The 14,896-nt window shown below is 37.8% G+C and overlaps 1 protein-coding gene across 2 annotated transcripts in view; it reads left to right on the forward strand.

The window, feature by feature from the left end:
• The window catches only part of MBP (myelin basic protein), a 198,752-nt gene extending 184,327 nt beyond the window's left edge, over window positions 1-14,425 (forward strand). Inside the window, exons 5-9 of one of the 2 annotated variants that reach the window (XM_032773289.2) lie at window positions 4,137-4,241; window positions 5,586-5,621; window positions 6,290-6,322; window positions 9,589-9,714; window positions 11,553-12,014. In XM_032773289.2, the coding sequence (XP_032629180.1) occupies window positions 4,137-4,241; window positions 5,586-5,621; window positions 6,290-6,322; window positions 9,589-9,714; window positions 11,553-11,609 (357 nt within the window). In that variant the 3' untranslated portion in view covers window positions 11,610-12,014. Of the gene's footprint in view, window positions 1-4,136; window positions 4,242-5,585; window positions 5,622-6,289; window positions 6,323-9,588; window positions 9,715-11,552 lie in introns of both variants that reach the window. The other variant, XM_032773290.2, reaches the window with a different exon arrangement.
• Window positions 14,426-14,896: the final 471 nt, after the last annotated feature.

Raw genomic sequence — 14,896 nt, forward strand, 5'->3', positions numbered from 1 at the left:
AGTAATTAGAATTTAAACCCTTAAAAGCTCCTTTGCATTATCTTTTCTTTTTGCTGGCTTCTTAGGTGGAGGGCTCCCACTGCAATCTGATGAGAATCCTTCAACTGATAGGATGACAGGAGATTTTAAAATTTGAGTTGGACCTCTACTCACAACCCTACTGTTCTGCTGATGAAGAGAAATCTTTATCACAGGTATTTTTGATCTTTCATGGAGAGGAGATTTAGATGGTGCAAAACTAGAAGATTTTAACAATGGTAAACCAGGCTCTGGAGTTATTCTGATATCCAAGGGAGATGTAAATAAATCTTTTGGTGCTGTGGAATCCCCTTCAAAAGACATCTGAGTTGAGGAATCCTGTCTCAATTATCTGCTTTGAAGGCTCTGAAATGCGGAAACTGCCTATGCCAAGTGAGAGAGGTGAGTGAGGTAATATCTTTTATTGGACCAACTTCTGCTGGTGAGAGAGACAAGTTTTCGAGCCACACAGAGCTCTTCTCATCTCTCTGATGACAGAAGTTGGTCCAATAAAAGACATTCCCTTACCCACCTTCTCTCTCTAATATCTAACATGGCTACAATTATACTGCAACATGCCGAGTGAGAAGCTCTCATCAAAACCAGTGCTGCTAAAGACAATGCCAGGGCAGACTGTAATTGATGCACTGGTGCTAAGATGGATGGTTTTGGTAAGTACTGAGTCATGGTTTTAGGACTTTCATCTCTATGTGCTCTGGCACTGATTTCTTCTGTGCTGACTTCATTGAGTCCTTTTAGGACAACTTTCTCCTGCCAGGCACCAGACATAGAGAAGAGTCATAACAGATTTAGTCTCTCACTTTTCAGACAGCAGGGATTTCTGACTGCTCCAAAATAATTTGCAAAGCCTCTCTAGGTCCTTCTGTTGCTCTTGAGCTTGGTGTCACATCTCTGGTGACTAGACCATAGACAGACTGTGCTGGTAGAGAGCAACTTCCTCAGCATTGTCTTGGCTTAGGATCTGACAGTGCCCTCATGTACTTTTCCATGAAAAAGAACTTTCACCTGGACTGTCACTCTTTCTGTGTGAGCATTTTAGAAGATTTACAGATCACACGCTTAGCAACAACATGGTCTTCACCCACGCAATAAAGACACTTACCATGAGTGTCCGTCAGGGGAATGGCACTCCCTCTCCCACATAGAGGGACATAATTTAAAGCCTGGGGAATCTCAGTTCTGCCATATCTCAACTAAAATCCTCATACGTAATTAAAACAGAAATAAAGTTAAAATGTAACTCTCTTCCTTAAAAAAAAAAAAAAGAGGTAACATTAAGGTTGAGTCTACACTATGAACTAGCTCTTGTCAAGATAGCACAAGTATCAACAGTAGAGTGACTGCAGCAGCACAAGTAGTGGCAGTGGAGTCATGGCTTAGTTGTGCTGAGTATGTACCCACCCATTTCAGGTGGGTTAATACTTGGAACAGCTAAGCCAAGCCTCTGTTGCCACTACTTGTACTATCATGGTTACGCTGCATGTGTACATAAGCAGGGAAATATCACATTTATCTTGTAGTGTAAAGGCAGCCTAATACTGTTGAACACGAAAGCTACAATAAATAAAAAGTAACTATCCAAATTAACTAAATAAAATGGGGACACTATTGTTCTGGCTGTTCTGCCTAGGTCCATCCAAAGGAACTGAGCGGTGGATGGCATCACTGCGCTCTTTGTACTCTCAGGACAGGGAGCGCAAGGTTGTAAGGAGTGTGATCCTCTACTGGACACTAAGAGTAAAAGTGTTCTGAACTACTGCACTGCGACATCGACACACCATGAGTGGGATCCACGTTTCCCATTTGGAAAAAAATAATCACTGTTTGACTGTGATCCTTTCTTTATTAGCTACAGATTTTAAAATAAATAACTTCCTCCCCAACTTCTAATCTCAAATGCCCTTCATGTATTCTGTTTTCATTCCTCCTCTCTTTGCATATGAAAAGTTTGCAGTAAAATAGTAACCACTTTATCTTCAGTAACATAGCCGTAGAGGCAACTGCAACGTGACCTGCAACACTAGCCAAGGAAAAATAAGAGAGAAAGGAGGTTCGTGGAAGCTGTGTCCCAAAAACAAAGAAAAGTTTAATTTGGAACATGCACAGAAAACAGCAATCAACCCAACAAATACGACCACCTATATTTGTATGCTGCTATCCTGTCGATTTAAAAAAAAAAAAGTCATGTGAGCTAAAACTGGACATTCTAGCGACATCGTCATAGCCTTAACTAGGCCATTTTTCATTCACTGCTAGCCGTTATTCTTCTGTCACCCCGTAATATGAATCCATAACTCTGGCTATCATCTAAAAAGTGGAAAAGTAAAGCTAATTTGTGGGAGGAAGTGCAGAATGATTGCATAATGTTATAAAAATCGCATAGACCCAATAAAATCCATTAAAGTCCTACTTTTTAAGTGGTATAATCATATACACCATCGACACAGGGAGAGCAAACCTAATAAATATTGAGCTGAACTTTCCTGCAATAACTAATTTGAAACTCGTTTTTCCTAAGGATTATATTACATGCAATACACATCCTTATAGCAAGGGGAACAATGCTTTTTATTTTCATTCAGATTTTTTTAAAAAACTCCCAGCCCTGATAGGTTGGGTGATCTCTGGCAAACAACAACTATGGGCCAAGACTTTTAAAGATACTTTGGCAACTAAAGATGCAGATAGGTGCCTAGTGGGATTTTTAAAAGTGCCCATTTGTCCCCATTAGGAGTTAGACAGCTAGGTGTTTTTGAAAATCCCACTAGGTGCTTATCTGCATATTTAGGTGCTGAAATATCTTTAAAAGTCTGGCCCAGAGTAGTTAAGTTATTTGTCAAAGATCATACAATCAGTCAGAAGCAGGGCTGGGGATAAAACTCAGGAGGCCTGGGTCCATGTCTAGTGCTTTGACAAGTAGATTACCTTGTCTCATTGGATAGGTTATATAGAAAGGTTGTGTGTTTTGCTGTTAGTGACAAATAAAATCAGAGTTAATTCGTTTAATTGTCTACCTTTTCATATTATTTTAGAGACTCAACTTTTTTTCACTGCACAGATATGCTTGATCTTAAGTGAGTAGCAGGAGTACCATCCTTTATCAATTTGAAGTCTTTAATGCCACTAGATATTCAGGGAAGTACTCATACTTGGTGGGACCTTTATGTCACCTTCTTTTCAGGGTTTTCTCTATTCCCTGGTGATTTAGTTTGGTTCTGCTGGAGTTTCTGGTGTGGCCTTTGGATATTATGTTTATCAAGAAGAAAAGCTGTACCTGCTACTGTTCATGAATTTAACATTGATCAGTCACATCTAACTAGTCTTATTTCCATCCTTGTGATACTAATGCAAGATGTAGCACCAATTGCACATAATGCAGCAGATACAATTTTCACCGTGGTATAAAACATTTATCACAGGGCGTGTTGTGCCAATTAGTCTCCATGAATTTAATAGGGTTGTTCGCTCTTGTTCTGCCTCTGCTTTTTGGATTCTTCTCTTCATCACTTGAAGCGCTGCTGAGGTGACATAGTGCCATCAGTTGCACTTAACTCTCCTCAGCCTCAAATAGAGCTGCTCTTTCATTGACAGAATGTTCGAAATTTGTGCTGCACATTAGAAATGAAAAGAGGTGCTACTCTGCTCATTACTGCTGTGGCAAAGAGATTGACTCCAAGACCTAAGAGGCCTTTTTCCACCTCAGTTTCCACCTCCAATTTTATGATTCCACTTATAAGGAAAGCAAATATTTAACTTCTGTTACTGAACCACCTCAGCCTAACTCTCGCGATATTGGACTTAATAATGTTAAAGGTGTGTGTGTATACCCACACACACACTCACTCAGATATGGGCACAAGATACATATGTATTGCTTAACTGTGCTGTTCTATCAAGAGTGCATGGGCTTTTATAGCACTAAAGACATTGGATCATAAACTCTGTAGATTTCTTGTGTGTTTTACTGTCAGTTTTTTCCCCCCTTTTCTTTTAGTTTTATTCTGAGAGCATGCCTCTTGCTGTATTTTCTTTTCAGAGGTCATGATTTATCTTGGTCTTCTCAGTGCATTTACTAATATATCCACCCTGCATTTCAGGACATACATGCAGCCAGAGCTAGCCATGTAGGTTCCATGCCCCAAAGGTCTCAGCACGGGCGGCCTGGTGATGACAACCCAGTAGTCCATTTCTTCAAGAACATGGTAAGTTTCCCCTTCCCTTCATGGTTCTCTGGCAGAGTTAAATGTAATTTGAGATTCAGTGGCAGCTAAACAGTACCTGCAGATTATCCATTTTGTTGCAATTGAGACTGGTAGATAAAATGTTCTGTCTCTGCCTTTGAGGGGATAATTATATTTTGATATTAGAATTATTTTACTTTGATATTACAACTTCTAGTTTTGTGTAGCAAAAATTTTTTCGATGGAAGTGGGTGAGTCTTCCATTAACATGCTGAATTTCAAACATTAATCACTGATGGTATTAAACAGCTTTACCATTTGCAAGTTTTTTATTTGCCTTTCTTGAAGTAAGGCACATTCAAATTTTTGTTTTGTTTAAAAAATGTCAGTGGTGCTCAAGGCATAGTCCATTTAAAATAACACTTATTAGATTTAATAAATTAATTCTATTCTAAGAGAGAAGCTAGACTCAGGCATTTCTTTTCAAGGCCTAAACAAAAAAAGCCCAGATTTGATTCCCTTCCTGAGTGATGTTATTTGAGGAGAAGGATTTTCTTCAGCTTTGAACCTGGATATCTTCATATGAATATGAAAAAAAAAAAAAAAAAAAGAAAACCCCCACACAAAATCAGAGAAACAACTATAGAGCTGTATCTCCCTCAAACATTCTATGACATGGTATCCTTGAGTACTGTGCAAAGATATCATCAAAAACTTTAATGCCTGAGCCTAATAATACTTGAAAGCACTTCAGAATGCTTCCTACTAGAGAGAGGTCACCTCAAATGTATCACAGCTGTGAAATGATCACTGGCACCACAGATAATCCCTTTTCCCTTCTTCATGCTCTTTGAAGCAGATCTTTCCATCTGCTGAGGCCCAAAAGTAGGACAAAGACCCAATAGACAGACATGAGAAAGATAAATGGTAGGTAGGTAAATGGATTTGGATTAATTAATACTAGCTCTATTAATATCAGCTTCACCAGATCAACATTCCTGGTGTTAATATTTTCAGTCAGGAAAGGAAGGTACTGCCAATGTGTTGCAGTATGGAGACAAATTCGTACCTAAAATGACGAACATATAGCGCGTGCACTTAAAAAGTTCATTCCAATCCTAAACATATTACTGGATCTAATATTTTTCATTTTTTAATATGGGGAATACCCCTAAAACTGGAATTAACTTTTAAAAATATGTCCACTGTATATTCTATTGAGAAAGCTGAAAGGTATTCTTACAACAATGTGAAGGTAGATGATATCAGACATTATCCAAATTATAGGATGAAGAACAAACCTTTGATGGTTGTACTGGATCTATTGCTGCTGCTGTTTTATAATTTTTTTCTATTGTTCTGTAGGTGTCACCTAGGACCCCACCCCCAGTGCAGGCAAAGGTAAGTGTATTCCCCAAGATCCCATCTAATTATTGTGGTTAAATATGTACCTGTTCATCTGGCCATTTTAGTTTACCCAGTGTTTAGAACAGGGGAGTAGGAGTCAGGAAACCTGGGCTCTATTCCCAATTTTAACACTGACTTGCTGCGTGACACCAGGTTAGCCATCTGTAAAATGACGATAATACTGCTTGCCCACTGATCTAAAGCATGTTGAGATTCTTTCATAAAAGCTGATAATTAAATGTAAAATATTATTCATAATATTTTAAAACATATTCTTTAGCCAAACCCTGAGAATATCTAAAAGTAGCTGGTGAAATTACAAGAAGATTCATGTGGTTAATTGTAAGTAAATTGAGTTGTTATACCAAAGCTGGTAAAATAAATTTTGCAAATCATTCTAATTGTGAATTTTGTCTTTTTTCCATTCAAATAATCATTTAAGAAACTTTTTGTATTATTTAATTAACTTTATAGATCAAATAATATAAATTGTGAATGTTAGTTTTAATTTAACAGAATGACTGTTCACAGATGTATGTGTGTGTATTATTTGACCAGCTCTTTTCGCTGTTTCTCTTTTTTCTTTTCTCTCTCACGTATCTTGAACATCCTTTGTTTCATGGTGATCATCATATCACTGTTTCTGTTTCTTACATATGCAGGGGAGAGGATTATCCCTCGCCAGATTTAGCTGGGTAGGTGATGAATGTGCTTTCATTCACAGACATTTTGGTCTACCAAGGCCAAAGTATATCTTTCACCATTGCCTTTCAAGCCACTGCAGCAACTTGACATTCATGTCTCGGTCTTGATTTTGATGTTTGTTTTGCTTTATTCCTTTTGATCCACTTTCCCCCTCCTACATAGCAGTTTGTTTATGGTCGTAATTTTGTTGCTTGCTCTTATCCAGAAGCTTGTCAACCTTACAGTGATATAATCTCTTTTGCTTTAGCACAAATGGAGCACGTCTGCTGCATGGCAAAACTACCTCTTTTCCTTTAAGGCTCCAGGAAGACTTAACTGCTTTGTCTTTTCTTTTTGCGGGGAGGGGAAGAATTGGGGATAGGATTGAAAGAGCTGGGGAACTTTTTACATAAGCCTGATTTTTCTATATGCTAATATTGTCTCTGGTATGTACATTTTTGTCATATGTTTTTGCAGTCCCTTTTAAAAAGAAGAGATCAATATTACTGCTTATTATGTAGGCTCTTTCTACAGTTATGTTTTAAAACATGGACTGTGTTGAGTAGCAGAGAAGCACAGTTATCTCACAGCTAACTATTTTCTGCTTCACTATAGCTTTTATTACACACATGGGCAGATTATTATAGTGTCTTAAATGGTATATTAAAGCTTCTAAAATGCTAAAGGTTTCTATCAGTATAGTTATTTCCTAGAACACAAAAGTTATTTTGTCAAAATCAGAGGTTTTGTGTGCTTTGTGCTCATAACATGGTAGAAATCATTTAACCAATGGGATGGCTGAAGATTCTAATGTGTGAATTCTTAAAATCACACTGTCAAGAGTTTTCTCTAAGGTTTTTCTTATTTATTTTTGAAATTCTCCACTAACCTTAAATCCTGGAGCTAATACTCAAACAACACTCCCCTTAAAGTCAGTAATATATGGGAATTTTGAAGGACTAAATTTTGGTTTTGGAAAGCCCAATCCTCAATTTCCACTACAATGTAAGAAGGTGAATAGAAGTGAAGGGCATTCAACACTTTGCAACATCAGGCTCAGTATTTGTAACATCCTATTAAAAGATTGAAAAAAACCCCAGTTCTTTTGCTAATTACTTTGCCCTCCATTTGACAAACAATTTATATAGTTTTTTATTTTATTGCTTCTGTTCTTGTAGTAGGAACAAAATCTTGAAAGAGGCTGAGCACCAGGTGAAAGTGTGCTCAGTCCTTTCACAGGAAGGTCCTATCTAACTCAGTGTTGGTGATGTTCTTCACCACTTAGAATTGGGTCCACTGCAATAGGACTGGTGGGGTCACCAGAAACATTAATAGCTTTGGCAACACAGCAGTGCAGCTGTTGGGTATGGCATTCTCTCTCAAACATTAAATCTAGATCTGGCAGTGGCTCTGTTTGCATGACTCCCACTGAAACCAATGCAAGTTCTAAAGGGCTGCATCATCAGGTTCACACGGTGAAGCAACTGGGAGCTGAGAGTATTAAATGAGTGCAGAATTGAATCCAGAGCAGGTCAAACCTATTGAGATGGAGTGGCATTTTGCCACTAACTTCAGTGCAAGCATGATCAAGCCCAATGACTTCTGTTAAACTGCTATTACAGAATATGGGATTTAATAAAAGTTAAGAGATTTAGAAATGAAGGATATTCCTTGCCAGGTTTATAACAATTTCAAACTAGGTCATCTTGGCAGTATCTCTTATACACAAATAAGTTCAGATAGTCATTTCTACCTTCTTTATTAACATGATCGATAGCTGTAATATTGTATCTGAACAGACCTGTGAAAGTATTTATTCTACTTTATTGTTTAACAACAAAAGGCTCTCTCAATGGATCAAATACAAATTTGGCTCTTAGAACAGAGAGAAAAATCAAGGAAGCAGGATTCCACATCAATTTCACTTATGCTTTGTGAATGAAGTAGGAATGCAAAATTGCCAGCACACTCTCACTGTCCTTTGATTATCTGTCTCTTGCCTTTCAACTATCTTTTTGACAGAACTTGCTACTTCCTTTGCTCCAGAACAGTTTTTCTCAAATTATGAGGTTGGCCCCCTTGGGGAGGCTTCAACCTTTTTCAGAAGATGTACACTGAAAATGAGGAAAGAGGGTTTTCTTTTTTCCATTTCTTATAGGAATTATTACTGAGGACTCAGCAAAAGCAGACCTGTTCGTTGAAGGGCAACTGGGTAGTTCAGGAGACAGGATAACAAATTAGGACTTTTTTTTTTTTTTTTTTTTTTTTTTTAAACACAGCTGTGCTACCCGTATGATTCCAGGTTGACTCCGAAAATCTTTACCATTTGGCAGCTGTGTGATTACCTTGTGAACTGATTTGATGGTCTCTTAATGGATACATTTTCTCATCACATCTGGCTGCAGTACAGTATTGATAATCTCCATAAACAGGCCAGTGAGTGACTAGGCATGGACAGTGAATTACACTGTAGCTTGCACCTGGAGGTATCTAGTGCCTAGAACTTTCAATCTGGTAACTTTAATAAGCATTACATTCATTAAAGTAGTAATTTAAAAAAATCCAAGTTTACAGTTCTATTTTTGCTGAGTCTAAAGTGGAAATTACTCAGCAAAAAAGTAAATTGCTGCCTGGGATTGCCACCAAAATCACAACTTGTAAACCATGTCTTCAACAAGAGGTTGGTGGGAGGTTTCTATCCCTAGTTGTGTAAGGGTACAATGTTTGAGAAACTCTGTTCTAGTATTCCTTCTCCTCTTCAGGCAGTTACTTTGTAATAAAACAAAATGACTTTCACAAGCAACTTTTTTTCACCAGTGATCTTAGTACTTAAGTGTAAGTGTTTGAAAAGCTCTTGAAAATGTGATGTATACTTTTAGGAGAAGTTCAGCTGCATGGAAAATCTCCATGTTGATCAAGAGATTTTTGTTCTTCCTACCCTTTTGTGCTATTTGGTATAATTTTCTAAAGGGGACAAAACATTTTTAAGTCAATAGGTTTCTTTTTCAAAATTCACAGTTGCAGTTACTATTCTTCCTTTTTCATTTTCCATTCACATTATGCATTTGACAGTACAACATTCCTGTTCTGATTATTGATTTCTCTGTTATAGACCAAAGTCTGGGATTCAGATTTCCACGTTGCTCACTATTTAGAATTTTTCTCCTCCCACACTTTCAATTACTTGACTAAGTTGAAAGCATTACATTTCAGCAGTCGGAAGTGAAGGTAACTGGTGTGAACAACACACCTGAGATATCTGTGATCTCTCTTCTAGGGAGGTGAAGGACACAAGCCAGGGTATGGAGGAAGTGGCAAATTCTCCGAGCATAAATCTGCTTATAAGGGACATAAGGGATCATACCATGATGGCCAGGGCACTCTTTCCAAAATCTTTAAACTGGTAAAGTACAAGTAAACTTACAATAAGTGAAAAATTGAGCCTACAAAAAAAGCATAAATGCCTCTCTAGATCAATCTATTTAATATCAGTCACATTCAAATATTCTTGAGCAAACCTTGTCTTGAGTTACAAAAAAAAATTGAGCAGATACTATGTTTGTATGAAAGCAAGTTGTGCTTGACATTGTTTTATGTACTTCAGTTGTTAATGTGGTATAATAGAAATGTACTGATTTCTGATCTCATTGATCACGCTAATCAAAAGTCAGGGGACCAAATCCTGCTCTTATTGGTGTAAGTGTGGGAGTCCTCCTTAGATATCAATGAAGTTACTTTGGATTTACATCAGAATATCTAAGAGCAGAATTTGGCCCAAAATTTTCTTCTCTGTAACAATAGTAAAAACGTATTTGTAATATGCCTCAAGATTAACTCTCTCTGGGTCCCTAACAAACATTTCAAATAAAAATAAAAAAGCAGTGTATGGCCAAATAGTTTCCAAAGAAGGGCAGGGGGGAAAAAAAGACAAATGAAAAATCTAAACTGATTATTACATCCGTATCCAAACAAAATAATATGAGACCTTCATTTTTGTTCCTCTAAGGCCAGACACAGTGATTTCCCACTACTAGTGTTGTGTTCTCAGTAAATAATGCAGTCAGCAGTGAGGCTACTTTCCAGATGGAAAGTAGAAGAATGAATCATTTCCATCTCTAGCATATCCTCCAAGAACAGACACAGCAGCACGTTCACCAGTAGTCATAACTGAAATAAGCCTACATAAGCCAATAAAGAGATAAATATGTATGTCTGCTTTCGTGCAAGACAGTACATAGATGTGTGGCACTATGAAGAGAAGTTTTAATTCCTCAGTGGTGCATGATAATTTTTGACTTGGAAGGAGCTTTAAGGAAAGTAATGAGGTTCTATACACGTCTAGGGAAAGCCAAAAGAACCATTCACAGTAGGAGTCTGATTTTCATATTGGCCCCAATCTGCCCGCCCCCCCCAACACACACACTTGTGTCATCACTTGCATAAGAACTGATAGATACAGTTAAGATTTTGTTATTCCCTTTCCTGTTAATTTTTTGTTGTTTTCTAATTATATGCAAAATGGACCAGATATTCAGCCATCGACCTTATCCTTCCACAAATTTGTACCTATACTTTACAAGTGCTACCACTTGAGCTTGTCCTTTAAAAAGACTCAGTTGTGCAACTGCATGTGTTAATGTGGATTTAGTGGATGCAAATCCTTATACTCCGGCATGCTCAGCTATTAGGCTATTCACAGGGTACATGCCCATGTTATAACTTTTCCAAAGGGTGTGCACCTGCAAAATGCAGTGATGGCCCCAGGTCAAGTTTCTTTTTGTCACTGTCTTTACCAGCAATCTCAATTTCCCTGGCTTCATAACAACTTAATTAAGACTCCACTCATTGGAAACAAATTGTTATTACAAAAGTGCTAGCGATGGAGGTGCTTAATTAGAACAAACTCATTCTACTTGAAAATTCAATTATCAAAAGTGATCATCCCTCTGAAACAAAGCTGAAATTTCAAGCATTCAGTTAATTTAGTGATATAATACACAGGCTTATCCAAAGATAGTCACTAGAAACAATGGACTCAACTGTACTCCAATTTATAATACTGGAACCTAGCTTTTTAGAATTAGACCGTGTGTGTGTGTGTGTGTGTGTGTGTGTGTGTGTGTGTGTGTGTGTGTGTGTGTGTGTGTGTGTGTGTGTGTGTGTGTGTGTGTACACACGTATATACACACACACACATACCATACCTTTCTAATCAAATTGATTTTATTCTTCTTTCCACAGGGAGGATCTGGTTCCCGACCTGGATCACGGTCTGGTTCTCCAGTTGCTAGACGCTGAAGTTCTAAGACGTCATTCAAGGACCATGTACTCTGCTTCATAAGATAACTACCTAAAATTTTAATAATAATTGCAAGAATTACATAGATAGAAACAATCTGTTACTTAATGTCATTTGAGTTGTGCATGCATTAGGATTATATAAACTTCTATTGGCAATCCCTGACCAACAGTTGAATGAAAGAAACACATAAAGTAGCTTTATTTGCTATCTTCATTTTTTAAGTAAAATAGCAAGATCCCCCACTTTATTCATTCTTCTTCAGGATGTCCCAACTGCATGTTAGATTTTATTTATTTTTTCTCCAAGTCACACAAGTCTTCTGATTTTTTTTTCATTGAACAGCACAATTGCAAATATCAGGAGGGGTAGCCGTGTTAGTCTGGACCTGTAAAAGCAGCAAAGAATCCTGTGGCACCTTATAGACTAACAGATGTTTTGGAGCATGAGCTTTCGTGGGTGAATATCCACTTTGTTAGATGGGCATCCAATGAAGTGGGTATTCACCCACGAAAGCTCATGCTCCAAAATGTCTGTTAGTCTATAAGGTGCCACAGGATTCTTTGCTGCTTTTACAATTGCAAATGCAGAGCAACTGTCTTGGTTTCTGAGCACTGCCATTAAAGGATTTCTTAAACACTGCTGTAAAAAATCATGTGCAGAAGTTGCAAGGACTGTTTATCCGAACACTTTTTTGTTTGGGTTTATTTTTGTTTAATGTCACTTCTCTCAGAATATTTTACTTTTCATAACAGGATTAGGCAGTCATGGAAAGGTTTAACAAACTTTGTGAGTTCAAGGTATGTGAAATGTGGGAGAGGGCAGCTGTTACAGTATCAATGAGATGCAAAGCAATAGTAATAAGGAAATTCCTTATTTTTACAAATTGCTCATCACACCCAAGCCATTAGAATTAAGTGTGGCCGAGAGAGAGAGCGAGAGAGAGGGGATTTTCAAACTTGGGTTAGACTAATGTCTTACAACAAAAAACAAGGAACATTCCCAGAGAAGAAACATCTAAGATTGCACATGACCACTGCATGTAACTGTTGCTCCACGCAGACACTGCTACAACAGCATTTCTTTAGCAGTTAAAGAATAAAACAAAAATAGTCTAATTTGTGAAAGAAATAAAGCCCTTCAGCACTGAGACTTCAGATAGTCCTGCACATCTCAAGTTAGAATTATTAGTATTTTGCTTGTTACTGCAGCAGTGTTAAACCTGGTAATCTTGTCTTATGACGAAATAGATGCCTTTAATGGCAGTGCACCAAAGCAAACTAGTAGTAAACTACTGTGAACATTTAACTGTTGCATTATAGTTGCCTTATAGAAATTAAATCTAATTCATTAGTTAGTGTTTAACATTGTTCACAAATCTACTAAAATGTATACATGTGGCAATGGTATTTCCAACCATATGTAGGAAAAAAGCTCTTCTGAATTGCACTATTTTATAACAAACTTTAATATTTTGTGAGATTACCCTCCTTTACTGATTCAGTGTTTTTTATTTTAGCATATACATTGTAGACTATATTTAATGCGAAGTTGGCACTCAGTTTCAGCTACACTACTAACTGTCAGGAGTAGCCAATGTTAATGCCAACTGACACATACCATGTGTTGTTAATTCTATTTTGTCTCTAAATCTACTATAGATTTAAAGCACTGGCTATTAATATGCAGTGGTGAAAGATGAGAGGGTAGGAAAACAGAAACAAAAGAAATGGAAAAATGGCAAAATTGTTAAACACACGCCTATTATATCTTCCTTATGCTATATTGTTGTCTGGCTATACGGGAAGGACAGAAGATGGTGAATATGATTTAACCAGGCTGCAATTTTATTGGATGTCTGGGACTACCCGACAGATAAAAGTGTACAGTGCAGGTAACACCATGATCATTTCAGTATTTTCCTGGGGACTTCTGCCAGCCCCCGACTCCTTTTTTTCCACCCTTGTCTCCAGCCAGTCCATTGCTGGGACCTCCCACTCTCAAATGAGGGTTAAGGTGGGCTATAAAGAAAGGTCTCAGTCATGTGCATGCCACCCCTCCCTCTCCTCAGCCCATTCCACTCTTTTAACAAACACCTCCTTTAAGTTCTTTATCAAACCATTTATATGATCACTGTATCCCTTCCCTGTGGAGTGCCTGCACTGGACATCTGCCCCATACTTACATAATGAGTTGCGACATCATAGCCTAACTTCCTTTCCTACTCACCATTACAACACGCCCCCCTCCCCCCGCCCCCTGCCCTCCAGAACATGCTGTGGGGGATGCAAAAATCTCCCTCTCCAGTTTGGCTAATCTGGTGGTGAGGGGGAAAATTCCTTCCCAGCTTCCCAAGAAAGGAGTGGCTAGTGCCGTGCCCACTGTGATACTGACCAAACCTGCTTTTTTGCCACTTCCAAGGTTGAGAGGTTGGGTGCTACTCCATCTGGTCCAGGGAAAAGGGTCTTTTGCTGGGCTTGCCCTTTATCAACTCCCCAGCTCTTCTGGTCCCTGAGGGATGAGTCAGCATTGCAATACTGACCCACTCTGCTTTTGCAGCATTATATGTGCCTCTCCCTGCAACTCCCCAAAAGTGAAATACCCCTTCCCCTGGCAAACTGGACCATGCCCCCCCTCCCCCAATCTGTGGTGCAGTCATTGGCTATGTGTATTTTTCTATATGTAGCTTTACTCAGATGTATACTCCACAACACAATAGTAAATTTAATTTAAATATGTACTATACACAGAAGTGTAGGAATACAGCATTTAAAAACATTCATTATTGAAATAAAATAATCAACTTGTAATGACATTTGGACCAGTTTGGCTTTTTTAAGCTTTATAGAATACTGTATGCATATGTGTGTTTTTCTGTAAAATAACACTTTTGGTAACAGGTAAAATATAGAATAAAAAATTAAATTTAAAAACATACAATCTCTGCATGAATTATGTGAAAACTACATTGATTTTTAAAGACAGCCTTCAAATATACTTAATGAAAAGGTTTAAGGTGATTTCTGAAGGTAAATACTTTTTTTCCAAAATGTTGCTTCATGCTGTTTAATAAGACCTCCCCCCGCCAAAAAAAACCCAAAAAACAACAACCTTTTTCAAAGGCTGGTATACTTCTTGTTTTGCCTTCTCTGAGAATGGGACCATCAAGATATTTTTCATATATTTAAAAAATATGGTTTACCTCACTATTATATAGAATAGTTCTTTGTAAGCTTGCGACTGACATCCACTTCCTCTTCTCTATGCATAACAAGAGACTGGGCAT

Source organism: Chelonoidis abingdonii, chromosome 2 (assembly GCF_003597395.2).
Source record: "Chelonoidis abingdonii isolate Lonesome George chromosome 2, CheloAbing_2.0, whole genome shotgun sequence".
Lineage (NCBI taxonomy): Eukaryota > Metazoa > Chordata > Testudines > Testudinidae > Chelonoidis > Chelonoidis abingdonii.